General features: G+C 40.2%; 1 protein-coding gene across 3 annotated transcripts; it reads right to left on the bottom strand.

Annotated features, from left to right (window-relative positions):
- Window positions 1–9,362: 9,362 nt before the first annotated feature.
- On the bottom strand, window positions 9,363–18,515 carry LOC115746310 (phosphatidate phosphatase PAH2-like). 3 transcript variants are annotated; one of them, XM_030682029.2, is made up of 13 exons: window positions 16,819–18,515; window positions 16,217–16,716; window positions 15,113–16,022; window positions 14,204–14,772; window positions 14,009–14,082; window positions 13,340–13,424; window positions 12,938–13,024; window positions 12,756–12,828; window positions 11,783–11,826; window positions 10,848–10,976; window positions 10,650–10,748; window positions 10,222–10,352; window positions 9,363–9,827 (listed from the first exon to the last, which is right to left on the bottom strand). In XM_030682029.2, exons 1-12 carry the CDS (start codon window positions 17,492–17,494, stop codon window positions 10,296–10,298), a joined length of 3,303 nt encoding a protein of 1,100 aa, XP_030537889.2. In that variant the 5' UTR covers window positions 17,495–18,515; the 3' UTR covers window positions 9,363–9,827; window positions 10,222–10,295. The 3 variants fall into 3 exon arrangements, with proteins under 3 accessions (XP_030537889.2, XP_030537886.2, XP_030537888.2); XM_030682026.2 differs by having other exon boundaries at window positions 16,217–18,514; XM_030682028.2 differs by having other exon boundaries at window positions 15,113–16,019; window positions 16,217–18,513.
- Between the last annotated feature and the right edge of the window lie 1,615 nt (window positions 18,516–20,130).

Below are 20,130 nucleotides of genomic sequence, written 5' to 3'. Positions count from 1 at the left end.
TATATGAATAGGTTATTTTAAAGCATTTATAGGCTGTAGTAGTTGGAGGGATTAGGGAGTGTGATCAAAGTAAAAGCACGTAGCAAGTGAAAAAAAAGAGGCCAAATGACAGAGCTCCATGTGTCAGCTTCTTCGGGTTTGGATTTTCTTCACTTCAGGACAAAAACGGGTCGGACCCGAATGAAGCTTTGCTTCTCTCCCGTGTGCAGTTGGTGCGGCCCTAAGCAATTAACTTGTAGAAATATTCTCGTGATTTCAATTTCATAAGGTACCATTTTCATATCTTGCCCCGTGAGACGTTTGTCAATGAGTTTTTTACCCAGGATAGTTTTTCTTGGCTTGCCGTGAAGACCCTTTCAAATTTTAACTTGCCAATTTTAAAGAAGTGGGACATGCCAACAAGGTTTATTGGCTCTCTGCAGGCCAACATGATTTCTTATCAGCACTAATCACCACGTCAAGCGATGGGGCAATAAAATACGTCCAATTAGCATATTTTGACATGGTGGACTTTGGAAGATTGGATGGAATGGTCTTTTTAAAAAAAAATAATAATAAACAAGAAAGACGCGGATAAATTAAGAAAAAATGAAAAAAATAAATCGGTGCATCGAATCGATCGGAAGGCCACGAGAGAGGGGGGCGGTAAAATATTAATATAGAAACACGTTTACACTATGAAATCTTTTAGAATGAATCCTTTAGGCCACCAGTATAGAAAGGGTGAGCTCATTGAGAAGGGAGGGCAAAAGCCACAACCACCCTCTGGTTGGCCCGTCAACTTCACACATTTGCAACCACGGTATCTCTTTCCTCTCGCCTCTTACGAAATTGCGAAGCCTTCAACCGATGCCTATTTTCTAATCATTTCCTCCTTTTTGCCAAATCTCATTTTCGTCATCAGTAGAGATCTTAATTTGGCAACAACAAAAAAATAAGATAAACGAGGGCGGGGAATGTAGGTCGGGCATCACAACTCACACAACCACATTGTGATTCGGAAGGCGATCGGCATGTTTCACGCACGGATCGAACCCTCCAAATGTCAACCTTACGATGAGTGGGATCGTCATGATCGAGTTGAGAGCGGCGTTTGATCTGTCTATCCGTGTTCGAGCTCGGAAAGGTCGGCCATCATGATGCCCAACGAGGTTCCACGCGAAGTGGGGAAATTTTTTTTTTTTTTTTTTTTCAAGAGAGCACGGATGGAAAAAGTTAGGGTTTGCGAAAAGGTGAGAAAAGTGACAAATTTTCCTTTGTATTTCTAGTATTTGTGTCGATTCAGTCCTAAACCTTTCAATTGGATTAATTTATTTCTGAACATTGGCATGGCTAGTGTTGCGTGCAAATTTTTTGACAATGTCTTAATAAAATTTTAACTTTTTTATAATTTTTTATTATAATTTTTTCTTTCTTTTTTTTTTTTTTTCTTTTCATTTTGGCCCGCGAGGGAGTCGGCGGCTAAGTGGGTCGTGGCCCTCGCCGGATCTAGGCAAGGGACTCCTGTACCAAAGCCTTTGCGGCTCTGCCGGCCGCAGGTGAGGCGGCCCTCGCCCGGATCTAGTGAGGACCGCAAACCTCGCCAACCAAAATGAAAGGAAAAAAAAAAGAAAGAGAAAAAGTAAAAAAAAATAGTTTTATTAGAAATTATACAAAAAAATATCCACGTCGGCGATGACCATGTCATATAGGATGACCAACATCCAAGTCACCGATTTTCGGTCAAAATTGATTAGATGAATTAATTGACAATTTTTTCTTTATATTTATAATATTGATATCAATTCAATCATAAAACTATCAATTAAATTAACTTACCAAAAAATATCCACGTCGGTGGAATAAATTGATAAAATCGAAAAATTTAAGACTGAATTGGTACCAATGCAATATGTTTATGAGTTTTTCTTATACTTTTCCCTGAAAATGTCGGATTCATCTTTTTTGGTAGCTGACTTGGATGTTTAACAAGATTGTTGAGTGGGAAAGAAAGTTTGTACCTAGATTAGGAAAACAACTTTGGGCATTTTACTATGATTAGTCTCTGTAATTAAAATGAACTTATTGACTAAACAGGGTAACTTGCGAATGGTTTAGAAGAGTGTTTGCCCTTTGGCGAGATCAAGGGGACCATCAAGGCTTGCTTCGCTTTGAGGACATGGACAAATTGAATCACTTCGTGCTATTCATGGAATGGGACTTAATGTCGAGGATTCGTGCTTTCATATGCCATTTCCAAAGCAAGTAAAATCTTCAGCTATACCATATAATAATCACCCTTAGGGAGAAAGATAGGTTAAAAAATGCCGGTTTATGTAGGGTTTGTGATGACCAAATTCGATAAGGGCAGAGAGTGACCGCCGAGGCTAGATGGCCGGGATAAGAAGCAACTCCCGACAGGCTTCTAGGATAACGAAGGAAGTAGAAATGAACTGAACAGGAAAGAGCAATTCTAGAATATATATGTGAAAAAACTAGACTCAATTCACAAATGTGCCTTTTGACGAAATGATAAGCTCCAAAGTTAACCGCGCTTAAGTGGGAGCACTTCTAGGATGGGTGATCCGGTCTCCTATGAAAGTGTTCCCCTGTACGTCAAAGGACAAAACCGTGAGGCTTGGTATGAGACAAACCAAAGCGGAAAATACCTCCGTGAATTGATCCAAGAACGTCACATCGACCAAACGAAAATCTAGGAACGTCACAGGGTTTGAGCCGACTATGTTGGGCTCGTATTTCTACAAGGGAGATAAATTCAGCCATGTGGTAACTCCATTAACTTGTCTCCTGATACTTTTCGTTTGTACTATTCAAGTCCGACTTTATCTAACACCATAACTCCTTTAAACCTTTGCTATTTTTGGGAGCACTAGGGAAGATAATTTGGAGAGAAAAATGCCGCAATAAATTAGTTTTCGCAATTTTCACTATAATTTCCACCGTCCATTTTTTCCGTTCTATTCCAAACGCATCATAAAAGTACATAAAAAGATCTAATATTTTAAGTATGTCTGTGGCTACAAGTTGAGTTCCATTTGGACAAGAAAGAGTGCGGTATTGCAACACATGCTGTCTGAATGAACGACAAGTTTCGTTTCCATTTTTCCATCGAAGACACGTCTCCCGAAACTTGCGACATGCTAAAGAAGGGAAAAATTATTCAAAAAGTCATAAACTATTCGGTCCTAAATCTTTTAATTGTGTTAATTATGTCATAAACATTTTCAAATTTTGTCAATTGAGTCCATCCGATCAATTTTAGCTAGAAATCGCTCAAGTGGACACCGACAGGTCCAGGTGGCATGACCGGCATTGATGTAGATAATTTTTAATAATATAACCACGTAAGCGATTTTTGGCCAAAATTGATCGGATAAATTCAAATGACAAAACATGAAAATGTGTAAGATTGAGTTGACACAAGTAAATTGTTTAGGACTGAATTGACAAAACTGTAGTAGGCTCAGGACCTTTTTGGACAAATTTCTTTTCAGAAAAGAAGATGATCATTCAAGAGAAGCGTGCAATCTCAACTCGAAGCAACGGCCTTTGTGGGGCTCCAAGAATCAAGCGAACTGAGACGCAGCCCCAACTCGAAGCAACAGCTCTTGTGGCGGTCCAAGAATCATGAGAAGTGAGACGCAGCCCTCGATTAGGTAAAATTGCTTACATGCATCTTCCATGACACAACCTCTCGTTACTCGTTAGGCGTGAGCAAGAGCGGGCACAACTTCACCCACGTATTCGGATGGAAAGACGGGATTACTAGGAAAACGATGTCTGAATGATTGGATACTATGGACCTCCTAGGTCGGGAAAATTGCATCCAAAGTCATGAATCTTATGTACGGAATGCGATTGAGACCTAAACCTTTTGATCGGCTCGATCAAGTCCTTAACCTTTACTAAAAAGATTAATCAAGTATCAAACGTTTCAATCGATGCTTTTATGTCCAAAGAATTTAGGAAAAAAACAAAATTGCCGATGCTCCGTCACAGCCTCCGCTACATGCTGCACCCCCACCATCCTCTATCTCAAGCTTCAACTAAGGTGAAGTGCTGCGCAACCTTGTGATGTTTTGTCGAGGAGAATTATCGTACCAGATCTAAACCTATTGTCCGGATGATAATTCGATCCTAAACTTTTCGACTTTGCCTATGTAATCCTAAACACTTGTGCGAAATTTCAATTTAGTTATTCGGGCCAGCCGCAGCCGAAAATCACTAATGTGGCGATCCTCAAGATGTCCACATCGGAGTGCCACTTAGGACGGCCAGCAATGACGAGACGCCACCACATCAACGATTCTCGGCCAATGGGGGATTGCATTGGATTTTCACGCAAAGGTTTATGATAACGCTGGTAGAACTGAAAAGTTTATGGCTAAATCGGCATTCGAATAACAGGTTTGCCAAGTGCAAAAGGACGGAAGAATTGCAGCTATCATGGGACGATAGAAGTATAGTATGCGCATATGAGTCTGGGATAATTTACTTCTATGGCGGCCCTTTTAGAAGGGCTGTTGCTTGTGAATCGCTTATAGCTATGATGCCTCGCCTAGTGTTAACGTTTAGTTCAATGCCACAGAGATATGGACAGTTTAGAAACAAACTAACTCAATTGACATTATCAGTGAGCACTATAGCTCTCCTAGCTTTCACCTCTTAGTGTCAGGGTCGGCTCAGTAGAGTGCTTCACAAAATAGAAAAAAAAGAAAATGACTAGTAGGACGACTGGAATGTTAAGCCTCACACAAAGTGAGGTCTTGGGTTCGAAACCTACTCGGCTTAACCGGCCAAGTTGATGGAAGAAGGAGCTCACCTTTGTTTCATATTAATAACAAATTGGAAGCAGAAAGAGTGTGTTGTGTGCTACATAGAGAAAGATGCTTCACTAACTTTTTGCAAATCGAAGGAGCTTCAGTCATTTCGGAAGCCCTCTCGAGTCTCGACCACCGATCAAATTCCCTTCTGGTGAAGACAAAGCTGGGATAAAATACATCCAAAAATGTAGGTGTTGTCTTGCTTGTAATTAAAAAGGGATTTTGCTAGCATAACAGTCCGACCCTAAGTCCGTGAGAATAACAGTATATCATGAGCCATAAATTTTTAAAGGAATGGTCTACATAATAATTCTTTTAATTATCTATCATTATTTTCTTTGTGGCCCAAAACATACCGTTAATCTCACGGTCACCCAGAGATTGACGATGCAATGTGGGAGTTTCTAAATTATATGGGCATCAAGTACTATTATCATCTCTTTTCTCATAGACTCTTTCACAATTGATTAAGGCCGATTGTCACAATGTTGCAAAACAATGTCACAACACATATTCATAATATGATAGATGAAGAGAGACCGCATAGAAAACCATACAAATCTGGTTGTTGAACAATGCAGGATATTTCGAAATGCATCCAAGTTGGATTGAAAATTTGACTAAATGGGCAGGACGTACATGTAAATGGGACAAAAACTAGATATAAAATCATTCAAATTAAAGTAATAGATGGAGAGAGATCGCATGTACATAAAAGCATATGAATTTTATCTCCAATTAAGATAGGATGTTTCGATATGCTGTTTGTCTTCATACCGTGACTTGTCTTTTCATGGGTCCTTTAGGTCAGGTCGGGGATACTTCTCTATGCCGCATGTGGCCTTTTGGGTCCATGCATCTCTTCTAAAGATTCGATGGCAACCAACTTTATGCACGGAAAATTTATTTCAAGAAACATTTTATCTAGATGCACGCGTGAGAATATTAGCAAAGTGGTCCTAAACAAACAAGGGAGTGATGTACATCGATTAGGACATCTGACTAGCTCGTGATTTAAGTTTTCGAGTGAAATTAAGGCTAACTCGATATACCGAAAGGACTAGCTCGCTCCCCCTCAAACTATATCTTAATGATAGGCAGTGGACTGACTTATGGAATGATCCCAAATAGGAGATCCTTCGAGAGAAAGAAAGAGAACATTGTTTCAAATGCAAATATGAACAGTTAATCCCACAAAAGACAATTGAATTAGGTGCAACAGCCGAAAAAGACAATGACAACCTTGCAAATCAAAAACTAAACCCAAAAATAATCTAAACCTGTTGGGTTTTAGGTTTAGTATGGACTTAGCCTTAGCAATCATCAATGAATGATTTATCTCGTGATTCTGCGCAGGTAACATTCACGGCAAAGTGAATTACCTTTCTTTTGGGGTTCAATTCTCACCCACGAAGAAAATTACCAAAAAAAGTTGTAAACTTATTGTATTTGTGTCAATTCAGTCCTAAACCTTTTAGTCTAGCCAATTTAGTCATAAACCTTTTGACAATTTATTAATGTGGTTTATCCAGTCAATTTTGATCAAAAAAATCATTGATGTAGATGCTAGCCGTCTTTCGTGGCACCGCCGATATTGATTAGTCATTTTTTGCAATTTTTTGAACTTTATTTATTTTTTTTTTTTTATTGCGGCCGGTGAGGGATTGTCGACTCTCTCTGTCGATGGCCTGCAAGTCCTCACCGATCACAAGTGAGGTGACCCTCTTCCAGATCCGGCAAGGGACGTTCTTGCAATGGTACGTGAGGCCGGCCTTACCGAGTTGTGAGAGGGTGACCCTCACTAGGCGTGGTTGTCCCTTGCTTAGCCCTCGACGGCCATTGCCTAAGACTAGTCACCTCCAAAAAGGAAAGAAAAAGAAAAAAAAAAAAGTAGAAGAAATTAAAATCAATTATCCACGTTAGCACGGTCTACGCCACATAGACAATTGAAGCTAACTGGACTCCACGTCGGTGTATTTCGATGAAAATGTTCGGGTTGACTACGTTGGCAAATCATCAAAAGGGTTAAAACTAAATTGGTACAATCGAAATGCTTAGGACTGAATTGACACAAATACAATATGTCTAGAATTTTTGGTAATTTTCTTCTCGGCCACACAATACTTGATAAAAGTAAAAACCCTAACTTTTCCTTGGCCCTCTCTCCTCTACCTACGATAGCCGTGCATACCCCACGACTACCCAAAGAGAGCAAATTGAAGATGTTAATTTACCCTTCAATCATAAGAATTGAAATCCATGTGTGAAAAAAAATGGAAAAATTCTAAAGAAGGGTCCGAAGTCCTTTTATTTTCTCAAATAATGGCCCCAAGTGAACTTTGTTTTAAATAAAGACCCGAAGTGGCATAAAATGTTTCAAATAAGGGCCCTTGGGGCCATAAAGTTTCCAAAAAGGGTATGGCCTAAAGGGCATTTTTTTCATTTTTCCTTTTGATTTTTTTTCTCTATTTTTTCCTTTTTTCTAGTTTTTAAAAATGAAAAAAAATTATAAAAAAAAAAAAAACAGCCACACGGGCTGGAGTGCTTCCCTTCCCGCCTATGGCAACCGGCCCATTGCTAGTGCGGAGTTGCCCGGGGAGGGGGGGCGAAGGTCGGCAAGGTTCTTGGCACCTCCGCGAGAGCCGATGACCCATCGGGACTAGAAGCGAGGGCCTCTGGCCCTCTTCCGGATCCGGGCAAGGGATGGCGATCCCCGCCTAGGACCGGGTAGGGGTCGATGGCCCTCGCCTTGACCAAGGTAGGGGTTGCTGCCCCTCTCCTGGTCGGGACAAGGGCCGACGACCCCCTACCCGGATCCAAGAGAGGGTGGGGCCCACTCTCTCCCTAGTCGACAAGGTCGCCGACCCTCCTCCCCCCCCCCCCCCCCCAAAGTGATGGGATCACGACCCTCCCGCCTTTGTATGTTTTTTTATTTTTTTTATTAAATTTAAAGAAATAGAAAAAAAATCAAATATAGAAAAATACCACTATGCCCTTGAAATCAAGCATTCTTTTTAAAATTTTATGGCCACTTCAGGCCCTATTTGAAATAATGTTCACTTCAAATCTTGTTTGAAAAAATGAAGGCACTTCAAACCCTTATTTAAAACAAGATTCACTTAAGGCTTTTATTTGAGAAAATGATAGGGCTTTAAGCCCTTTTTTGAAATTTTCCTCCCAAAAAAAGAATCATTGAGTATAGTCAAGAACAGCTAATAAGCAGTAAATGGTATCATATCATATGAGCAATTGGGCCCACTTAATTTTTTTCAGGGTATCTTTCAATTATCTGCGCTGGACGTGAGAATGTGATTCCAATCGTATTGGAGAAAATCTAGACAGGCGGTGGGGGTGGATAGAGCCCACCAAAACAGAGCTTAGAGAATCTTTCAATTTGGGGCACTCCAGAAGAAGGCCAATACGTGTTTTGACCAAAATGCAACCAGCATAAAAGTGTTTCCCCCCAGCAAAAGTACGATTAATTGTTTGTTCTTACATTAACATGTTTTTCATGATTTTTGAAAAATTCGAGATAATAATTTAAATCCGAAAAATGGACAAAATTCCTTCTTTTAGGAAATTTTTTTAAGGAAATGATCGCCCTGGGAAAAGGTAGAGATGCTCTCTAGGACAATAAAGAGCCACCGAGACCGCTATATAAATTGAAGCACCCTTCCATGGCCATGAAGAGCATACACAGAGCAGTTTGTGACTGATATTTATCTTGGTCCATGGCGATTAAGTCTCGCAGCATCTCACCGGACGGCACCCGCATCATGACCCTTGAGGAGTTCAAGCGGTGGTTGAAGAAGTACGACGCTGACGGGGATGGCAGGATAAGCAAGGAGGAGCTCCGGGACATCATCCGCATCACCGGGGGTTGGTTTTCCAGGTGGAAGAGCAGGCAGGCAGTGAGTTGTGTCGATGCCAATGGAGACGGCTTCATCGACGATGACGAGGTCAGCAACCTCCTAGAGTTCGCCAAGAAGCAACTGGGCGTGACCGTTGTAGCCTGTTGAACTGTTTTTTGTCTGCAAAACCTGTATGGTTTTCTTTTCACTTGCTGTGAGGTGTCCCTCAAGCTCAATTGTCTTCAGTGTGGTTCTGAATTCCCTAGGTTCTTTTGGAAAAGAGAAAAAAAATGTTAAACTTGTATAATAAGTTCTGAATAGTGATGCCTTGATTTTAGCTGACAAAGTCTTGGATACGAATCGACATGCCGATAATAATGAACTTATCAATAGAACATCATCAGATGAACCAAACTGGTTTTCCCGCGCCACAAGATTATTCTGCAAAGAGGAAAGCCAACCTATAAACTAAACACGGCCTATCCCGGTTTCGGGACACCGTAACTCAAATCAGGGTTCGCAAGGAGAGATCATTCTTGCACTTGCTTTCAAGAAGGATAGAGAACAACTTATGAAAATGGATGAAAAGAAAGAAACTGTGCAAGGTTTCTCCGGACATGAACCGCGGGAGGCCAAAGGACAGTCCTGGGTCCAATCCGATCTACTGTTTGGCAAAGCATCAAGCAGGGACTCTTAATAGTCGCTACAGAGAACAACCATCTAGTATGGTTCAGCATAACTCCACAAAGACCGCGTGGCTGATCACTGCTTCGACTCATGGGGGATGAAGACAGTGCAGATACATGCACCAATAACATATGCACATGCTTGTGTCGAGAGCGAGATCAAGAGAGAGAGAGAATCATTGAACAATTATCAACTTTGATCTAGTGAACTTTACAAGCTGGTGTTTCCCAGCAGCCTATTCCCCATTACAACTTCCAGCAAAAACAGATTTGTCCAGAGTGAAGTCTTGACAGGATTAGGCGATATATTGGTTCTCTTTCTAATGTATAAATAATTGATATTCCACGCTTTTATGCTGAATCTAAGAGGCAGGATACAGTGAACACAGTTTTTGCCACTACTCCGTGATTTTTTCCCATCATTGTAGCCCCAAAAGTATGCGAACTCACCGTAGCTTCAACTCAACCTGCAATTGTCAGGAAGGCTTAATGAGAAGGCAGGAAGCTAGTATTTAAATTGTAATTTGATAAGTAAACAAAAACTCAAGCTTGAAAGGAGTCCAAGAGAGAAGTTTGAGATGAAAAAGTCAAGACTTAAAAGTACTGGAATTCCCAATGGCTCTGCGTAAGTCTTGCAGGCCAAATTCTTTCTCCAAACAGGAAAACTCTAACCAAAGTGCCTCACTACATAATAATCAGTAGGAGGACAATACATTGACCATACAAATGTCCATCAGAATATATCGGCAGACTAAAGTGCATGTGAATTTGTCTTTGGCATGACCAAAGCACGGCAGTGAACCGAATGACTGACTCAAAGTTTCATGGCAATTAACAGCAAGATCAAACATTCTTGCTTACAGCAGCTTTTGAAGAAGATTCATGACTAACCCAAGTTGCATCTGTACAAGGTGACCTTCTCCACCTGAATCTTTTCATATATCAATAGTAGCAGGCGGCAGTTTCCAAAAATTCCAAGAATTAAAATCCTCCTACAACCGACAAACAAATACCGCATCAAGTGCCAAACCAGGAATCTCCAAATAAAAGGTGACTCTGGAATGAATCAAAAGAGAACTAAATCCTTTAATGCATGCAACAAAAGATCTTTTGCTTTCAAAGGTAATATGTGAAGGCTACCTAATGCTTGTGCTCCCAAAAAGACACTCACATTTCAAAATACACACTAATCAATTGTGGTCATGCTTGGTTCTGCTGTAATTGAGTTGGAAATTCATGAATCAATAATTCAACGAAGGACATAAATTGCCAATATTTAAGGAGCAAACCTGCTCAACAGATGCCATCGGGGGAAACATGCCCTGCACAAGAGCCCGAATTGACGTATAAGATTTCGTGTCAACATGTTTGTTGACAGCAACTTCACCCTGTGAACAAGAAAATGAACAATGAGACACAGCTTCTGTTAATTCCTTTTCTGAGAGACTCTCTTAGTAGTCACTGAAAAAGCATGATATTTCAGATACCTTAGGATTGATGGTGAAAACTTTTCCTTTAGGAATTCCGACTTTCAGATAACTGATTTCATCAGTGATTCTGTTTCCAAAACCAGCATAGAATGGGTTGTAGTCAGGGGGAAACAATGCCCTAATTTCCTGGAGAATAGAAGAATTGAAGGAAGAAGCAAGATTTAGAAAAAGAGCATTTCCAATTATCTAAATAACAGCCTATCCAGCCAGATTGCCAAGAGTTGCAAGTATCCTTCAATTGTGAGTGAAGCAACATCAAAATGAACAAGAAGTGTTTTCCAAAGAATTGCAAAAATCTGATCAGACAAATGAAATTTTGCTAATTTCTCTTTAGTCAACTGTCACTTCACAGGTTCTGGCGGGTTTTATCCAGTTCTCGTCATAAGGAGCAAATATAGCAGGTAACGATTGTGAAAACAGGCTGTCAGATTTTTTAGCCAAAATCAATTTTTTGTTCCCATATCCCAATTCATATTTTGAGGAGCTATTTTTTGGTGATTATACTACTGAGAATTCCCAAACTCAAAAGTACATGGATCTCAAGAATCCAATTTTATGACCGCATCCAAGCTATCCAGTAGTCATTGGAAAATCCATATTGAGAACCGCAATAAGATCTGAATAAGTTCATATCTTATGCAAAGCTCAAAATCTACACTTCTAGTTTGATTGTTTTGAGCTTCATCAACAATAAAAATAATCAGCATAACTATCAGCCCAGTTCAACCCCAAGGATACTTGCATCAGCTATGATTGTATTTAAAACCGACATCAGGTAAGCTAGTAGCACAAATATGTATATCAACAAAGACAAATCCAAGACAGGTTTATGGTAATAAAAATCATAACTTAGAGAAATTTACAGTATGCACATATTAAGACAAACTCCTTTAAATCTTATATCAAAGGAAGCATGTGATCATTGGACAAACCTCCAAGCATGCTATCTTGAATTCATGAGGCGCTCTTCTTATAACTGACGAAAAAACAAAACACCAATTAGTCCAGAAGAAACTCAACGAGCCATATAGATATATGAACGTCAGCAGAAGATAAGAGTGCCAAGAATCTACCTCATTGTCTATTTTCTCCAAATTTATCTAAAATTGGACTAGAATGAATTACTGTACTGTGTCAGAAATTAGATTAAAAGTACAAAACTCCACCATCTAAAAACTAAATGTCAAAAAAGTAGAAATCTTTCTAAAATTCCATGCCTACTTTTCTTTAAGACCTGGAGTTTTACGACGACTGATTGGCTTGACTGGGTTTTTTTTTTTTTTGGTCGAAATGACTTGACTGGATTGACTTTTACTTTTTACCTTTTGCTTGATCTACATCTTACAGCTCATGCATTTTGACATTTTCAAAACTGAAACTCCTTAAACTTCCACAATAAATAAATGTCGATATGTAGGGACACATAATAATAATTTTCATAGGCCTCTTAAATTCGAATATTGTTTTAAATTTTGGCAGGAAAGCAAAACAAATACTTTTTGCTTATTAAGAAGTGCAAATAAACAGGTCCTAAGTAAGCTGCAATTAGGCTTTGTTTAGATAGAGTGCAGAAAAAAAAATGGAGAAAAAAATTTTATCCCTAAAATTTTTCATTACCCCATTTTCTACTTTCCAAACATAGCCTTAATGGCATATTGTCAAATGAAGTTTTAGTGTTGCCATTCCAAATTTCAGGTAGTCAGCATCCTCACCCCGGCACCCCCAACTCCAAACACAACCAAAGGAAAGGAAAAATAGAGGGAGATATCAATATGTCCTTCATCTATCAAAAACAAAAAAGCTGGCTTCGAATGCAAGACAATCAGTTCATCAATCTTGATTGTTTGTAAATATAGTAACCTACTACATCATCTATTTCTATTTATTCAACCATACATACTGTACCTTCTCGAAATAAAGAAGGGAAAAGGCCATCAGGAGAAATGACAACAGGTCCATCTGGTAAAGTCTTGCCATCCTGAAAATGAAAAGAACCCGATAGGCGAAATGCATATAATGATGACAAGTTACATGTTTATTCACATTTCCACAATCAGTAGAAAAACACTTGGATCTTTGGGTATTACCTGCTTGAGGTTGAACAGAAATCGCCTAGTGTGATACGCCTGAGAAATAGCACGTGCACTAAGAAAAAGCAATTGATACCCATTTTCCTGGAATAATGACCAAGAACTTAATATGTGAGTTTCAGAGATCTCGTCCTCAACTGTCGCAGTCAAGCATGGTGCATTTGTGGGGCACAGTGAACCCTCCACAAAAATTAAGATAAGGAAAACCAAAATATATCCTTAATTCCGAATGTAGTATTTATTGGCAAAAGGTGCATATCGAAGAGAGATGACATTTCTGTTAAACACACTTGATAAAAAACCCAGCGTATTAAATTTTCCCACCTAAGGAGAGTTTAAGCGAGCGAACTACAATATTCAGTGGGAGTCATCTAGAGTATTATGGAAAGATGGACAAACCTTAATAGCTGAAAACAGATGTGCAACCCCAGTTTGTGACCAATCAACTCCAACCAAAGGCATAAACTGGCCCAAAACATCTGATCTGTTCACAACAAAACACTAACAAGGATCAAATCTATGAGGAAGCAACCCAGATAAACTATGGAAATATTATCTATGAAGGATGAGCCAGAAAAACACGGAAAAAATTTAGACTGATGAACTGCACAACCAACTCACACATATCAAGGATGCTAGAAATCCTGAGAGTAAACAAAAGAACAGGGTCATGTACTGGAATTAGAAGGAATAATTCTTGTCATTTCACTTTCTTGCTGGTATCAGAAATAAGTGTCTTGAAGTGACAAGCTCAGGACTACCCAAAAGACAACACATGATGAAACATTATGAAAGGCAGATTTCATCATTTAAATTGGAAACCGTTCCCTAATTTTGGCTAAGCAAATGAAAACACATTGTTTCGTGCTGTTTCACTCTATTATTACATCTCACAGATGCCAACCGCCATCCTTTTTCTTTGCAAGTTCCATTTTAAGGAGTGGTGTCTGCAGCCACTCATTGCCAGAATTGCTGCTTGCACAATTATTTTACTTACAAAGCATCTAAATGAAACAAACATCACAAAGCAGTGTGCTATTTTACATGCATCACAAAAAATAGACTCGCCTGGTTATGGTGCCATCTACATCCGAGATGATGATACGAGTGTTCCATTTCCACAAATATATTCGTGCATCAACCTGAATCATGATGAAAAACCCCATCTCAGTATGAACTTCTTTTCTGGTTTGAGATAAATAAGGAAAGAAACATCAATGTTCTTTAAAAAGCGACTTCATAAGGTTAAGGGTAGCGAAAAACCTGCTGCTTTCCCAGCATTGCAGTGGAAAATGTGAAGGTCACCAAATTGCTTCCTTCTTTCAAATTTAGGGAGGCAAGCTGCTCAGATGTGGGAGTCATTGCCCTCGCCATCTTTTTCACCACTGTTGGTTTGGGCAGCAATTTGTCTGCATTCAGGCTGTTAGCTATCTCTGAAACACTTTCAGCACCAAACCTTCTAACACTATACATAGCTTTTTGAGATTTGGAATTTTTTAAGGAGAAAGGCCAAATTCTCCAGCTTCCACCAGTTGGAATAGTGGCTTTTGATGCATCCCCATCAAGAGTTCTCTCATCTTCATCAGTGGCTATCATGCCCTTTGATTCGAATATCTGATCAGTTCCAAACGAAGCCATCCCCAGAAGAATGGGAGAAGCCGCATCCCAAGGGAAGTAGTGACCACCAATTCTAACGACAAGCCTATCATCCTTGACAACAGAAGGACCTAGAGAAGTATATCTATGGATGTCCAATTTTTCAGCATCAAATGCTTGGGACGCAGCATTGGCCCCCATACCTACAAATAACAAGTGTCTGCAGAGGGACACTTCTGCATTAAGCAACACATAGGCACATTCGGTCAGCATTCTGCTTCAGCAATTGTGAAGAGAGAAGCAGTTAAGCTTCTTCTTCTTCTTCTTCTTTTTTCCCCAAAAGCTCCCACTAAATCAGAGGCTAGTTGGATACAGAAAAGAAGAAAAGCATTGTAATGATACAAAAACAAATGCAATATTTAGTCGATGGGGAAACTCTCCCTAGACTGACATCTAATGTGCACTCCATGTTGAGAGAAATAACACCTACAATTTCCAGTAAAGAGTAATAAAAACAACCAAACTATTTTTGACAGCATCAAGAGAGTAGGTAGTTAATGATCCAAAATATCTCACCTACTGCAGGATCAAAAGGAAAATTCTCCGTGCCCCCTAAACCCTGGATGTCTTCAGCATTTGGCTGGTCTTGCACTAATTCGTCCTCTTTGCATGCATAAGCCTTTGAACATCTTGCATCCTCCTTGCTGGGGATAGAAAATTCCAGCGATTCGTAATTTGAATCTAGTGAGTGACCAAGGGGAACATGGAGTACACATGAGTCCAGATTTTCAACATGAGACCTCATGTTCGGCATTGATTCCACCAGCCACATACCTTCATCGCCATCGATGCTGTGGGTTCCAGAAATGTTAATGGGGCTTGAGACAATATTTGACTTCTCAATTGCATTATCAGGATCAATTGATGAATTCTCTTGATCTTCATAATCGGAAGATGTGCATGACTTCTCATGTCCATCACTCAAACCAGTCACCCCACTGCATTGCATAGTCAACAAGAGATGACTTTCTTCATTCATAGGCTCTGGTGAAACTGCATCCACACATGTAACGTCATTGAAATTGAATCCATCAAGGTCGCTGAAAGGAAATTGTTCCTCCTCTGAACTTTCAGATGTTGAAAAAATTGTAGTTTTTGACACAAGGCAATCACCATGGCAGTTCTCAACATTGCCATTAGACTCCAAGTTAAGTTTCAGCTCACTACCAATATTATCTCTATAGCTTTGATCATCGTGAGAGAGGTGATCGTTTTCAGTAACACTGATCATGCTCCGGCAATGTTCACCACAGGTGGATTCAGCTACTGCTATCTTGTCGAAAGAAGCTGCTGCTAAAATTGGCTCTTCGACTTGATGTTTAATACATCCATCTATTAACCAAGAAGACGTAAATGTCTGTTGAGAATGCTCTTGTTTTTTTTCCAGTTCAACATCTTTAGCTTGGAACTCGGTGATTATATCCTGCTAAAAACCTATGATTACTCAGTCGAGACAGCATATAAGAACAAAATGAAGAACACTTAAGAGCAGCTCCAGCTGAATGCTAGATAAAATCATCGGCAGTTAAATACCAAAATACCTAATAATAAGTATTTCTATCCAAGTATGATGGATCATAAGGATTTCATGCACATAAATGACCTCAAAAGAGAGTTTACCTCAGGCAGTATCATAGTTTTGGCTTCAATTGACTTGATAGAAACTTCACAAGCTTCTTCCCCACCAAGGTACAGGTCTTCATGAGAATGCTCAGTTGATTCATGCAATCCTGAATCAAAGGTCTCTGACGTCACCCAGTAAGCACAGGATTCAACTTTATCAGCGTCTCTGTTCTCGTCAAGGATGTCATTTTCCAGAAAATCACCATTCTTTTCAGTGGAATCCCATTCGTCATATTTCTTGAGTTCTTCATGATCCAGAGAACTGGAAGTTTCTGAAACAGGGCCAGCAATCTCGGCAATTACAACCTCCGCCTTTACAGTCTTGTCGGCAGTATCTACATTATGTACATACTGTCTAGTTTCTTCCATTGTTATGTCACTCTTCTCTTCCAAACCATTGTCCCTGACAGTCGAAATTTCAAAAACTTGTTCTGAAGTGCTAACACGTGGAAATTCTTCGCCACCATGGGAAACACAATGCTCCACCTTCACAACAGACTGATCCTGGTGACCAGAATCAGTTCCTTCACACGATAAACCGCTCTTCAGAGAATTTTCTGCCCCACCATTTTTGTCCTCTATTTGCAAAACCTCATCAGGCTTATTATCCAGAACAACATTAGCACAAAACCGAGAAGCAGCATCCTTCCTGTAGTTCTTAGTGGATAGATTCGTGGACCACTTCATCTCCAAGAGGTCTGCGGCAATCTCTGCACGCTCCAATGAATCCACCCTCTCCACACTGGGATCACCATCTTCATCCTTATAAACATCTCCTTCATCGACCTCTTTCCCAAAAACCAGCCCGAAAATGCGTGACCTTCGAGAATTGGTCCTAGCAACAACCTTTTGATAGCTCAAATCGACAGAATTTGGTCCTCTCACATCGTAATTGCCGCTTTTGGACTTCATTGGCTTCTTATTCGCCCGAGACTGCCCATCTGTGTCGTCACCAGAAGATGAAGAAGACGGGAATGACACTGAATCCTCATCTTCTCCCTCAACTTCTCGGAGGAAGTAAGCCTCTCCTCTTTGGTCCAAATACATGTGGAAGTCGGCCTCAACTCCATTGACGCTGATGTTGACAATCTTCTCCTTCGCCTTCAACACGCCTTGGAATTTCCCGAAGTGGATATACCAAGGAGACGATTTGAAGCTGCCGTCCGGTTGCTCCACCACAATTATATCCACAGCTCCACCAAAAGGATGAAATGGACCAGAAACAGTGGAGACACCCCGTGTGATGTAACTACCTAGCCTACCTACTGCATACATCTTTACAAAAAATATTATGATCCCTCAACACAACCAGATATCGAATTCAAATCCTAACCGTAATTCAAGCACCCTTTGCCTCACATAATCATGAGGCATTCTCTCTCTCTCTCTCTCTCTCTCTCCTCTCTCAAAACAGCAAGCTGTTTTTTTGTTGAATTTCAGTCTCTTGAAACAGCAAAACTCCAACTGGGTTCAATCAAGAACCCCAGAGAGACCAAAATAAACTCCTCTGATCACAACCCAGATCGATGGAATCTCAATTTGACAACGCCATATGACGACCCATTTAATAGCAACTCATAAAGTTTCACCCTCTGCTTTTCGATCCGACAGCAATTAATGATCAAACAAATTAACTTGCCCGCAAATCGAATATAAGAAAAGACAACAAGAAAATAGTAATCGAAGAGCGAACAAACCCAAAAGAAGTCTCTCGCTTGCAGAGACGCCAGAGACAGCTTAAGAAAAACGAACCGCCAACAAGTAGAGCGCGCTGCTCTGTGGAAGCAATCAAAAGAATATTCTTTTGGATTTATTCGGATCCAAGTCATCGCCATTGAATCCCAACAGGCAAGAGACACCTCATTCACGTAATCCCATTTCTTTTTTGGTCAATCCATCTAGTGATGTTTTGAATAAAACCACCCACTGATTAATCAAATTCTGAGACAATAATTGTGCCTTGAGCAAGAAAGAAACTGACCTGTAAACAGGCCCAACCCACGTTAATTGAAAGAATGGTCATCGAACAGGCCGATCTCCGTATGTGAGAGAGAGAGAGAGAGAGAGAGAGGGTCAGAGGCTTTTCGGTGGGTGTGTCCTTGGAAATGTCGACGATGAAAGGCAAATATATTCACAGAAAAAATGGCTGAAATGACTAGGTCGACTGGGGATGGTTCTTTGTCCTTGATTTGGATCAGAACGGTTTAAATTTTGGTGAGACCATTGAAGATTGTTGGGCCCCCTTTCCCAATCCCAAGTGTTTCATCATGACCATGGAAGATGAGTCAACGTGCGCTGTTTTCTCAAACACTGGAACGTGCTCTGCTCTTTCTTTTTATGCATATTTGGGTCATGGCTCTCTGTTTCCCTTTCTTTTTTCTTTGAAGTGCTCTGTCCTGAACGTGAAAACGTTTAATGATTGAGTTTGTCGGCTAATTTGGAATGGCAACTGGGGTGACTAGCTCAACAAGTTCGCATTTTTATTACTTCCAATGATCGGAATGGAATAGAAATGTGGGTCGAGTTACCAATGGGGAGAAGAAGTATGGTGGATTGATTGGAATGAAGTTAGCCGTCCATTACTTCACCCCCTGATGAGCTAATGTCTGTGACAAGAAAGACCCTTCATTTTCCTGCATTCTTTCACGTTACGTTGGATCCCGCTTCCTAAGTTTCGTATTCACCGGATGATGAGGAACTTCCATTGTCTGACGTCAGAATGAGCGCCTTTGTATCGCGTTTGCACATCAGATTCGGGTCCATTACCTTGTTCTGTGTTAAATCGCATGTTTCACTTGCGTGCCCCTGTAAACTCGGCTTCAAATTTACGTTGAAGTGAAACTTAACCAAGAGTATGTTAGAATTAGATGCACAAATATAATGAAACAGAGAGCAAACACAAAAAAGAAAAATCGAGACACAAGATTCATCTCGGTTCACCTTTAAACTAGACTACATCCAGTAAAGAATTTTATTATAATTAGCACTACTCATCTCTCTATTACAACTCGAGAAAAAGATTAGATATAGACCGCGCAAAAAAACCTCAAGGCATGAGAAAGCTTTAGGTCACTTAGCAGCTATTCATGAACCCAATTTCAAATTACCAATAAAATATGGATCAAAACTATAGCAATCATCTGACAGCCAAAGGCGTTGCCCCATACGATTCTCGCTCGGGATCCCATGTCTTTTTATTGATGTGAGTATGAACCATATTCCGTTAAATTAAAATTCGAGCAACCAATCCTCATAAAATGGACAATCGATGGGCGGAAAAAAAAAACGAAAGGACATTTGATGTCGTTTTTCTAATCATTGAAAGCTGCCAGGTGCACTATAAAATATCTATTCGTCAAGCACCTTAAAAAAGTTGCACTCTTGAAGGATTAAAATCGACCACAGGGGCAAGCACTAAGCAAACGCCAATCAAACAGAGGAGCAGCCATTTGCACCTGCGAGACGGCAGCTGGAATCAAGAATTGAAAAGTTTGAGAGTGACCCATCAATTTTTCCATCACTTTCTTCTACAGATGCAGCGAACCAGTACAGCGCCATCTCTGACTTTTTTTCTTTTCCTCCTTTCAATCAGAGTTTCAAGTTTGTTCCCGAACCGTGTTGGGATAGTTTCTTGGCCCTGATGGGAATGTCGGTGTCGGACGGTGGATTCAAATCAACAGGCTCGTCTTGTCCAACGGTCCAACATTTGTGGGTTAGACCAGTGGTTGGTGGTAGATGAGAAGCAGACAAACAGAACCAGCTCGAGAGATCTTCTTCTTCTTCTTCTTCTTCTACTTCTCCTCCTATGTGGTGCGGATCAAAATTGCTCCATCAAACTCAGGTCAGCGTCATGTGAAAATGCGCAGCGAGCCAATGTGATTCTGCAAACGTTGCTGCGTTTCCCTCATCTC

The sequence above is a fragment of the Rhodamnia argentea genome, chromosome 2 (genome assembly GCF_020921035.1).
Source record: "Rhodamnia argentea isolate NSW1041297 chromosome 2, ASM2092103v1, whole genome shotgun sequence".
Classification (NCBI taxonomy): Eukaryota; Viridiplantae; Streptophyta; class Magnoliopsida; order Myrtales; family Myrtaceae; genus Rhodamnia; species Rhodamnia argentea.
Note: the sequence above shows the minus strand (reverse complement) of the source record. Positions and strands in the feature narration are given on the sequence as shown.

Excerpts from the sequence above, each read along its gene's own strand:
- LOC115746310 (XM_030682026.2), bottom strand. The coding sequence starts at position 17,494 with ATGTATGCAGTAGGTAGGCTAGGTAGTTACATCACACGGGGTGTCTCC. Across the intron at positions 14,773-15,112 it reads TCCTTTTGATCCTGCAGTAG|AAGTGTCCCTCTGCAGACAC; the intron begins GTGAGATATTTT and ends TGCTTAATGCAG. Across the intron at positions 13,425-14,008 it reads GTAGATGGCACCATAACCAG|ATCAGATGTTTTGGGCCAGT; the intron begins GCGAGTCTATTT and ends TGTTGTGAACAG.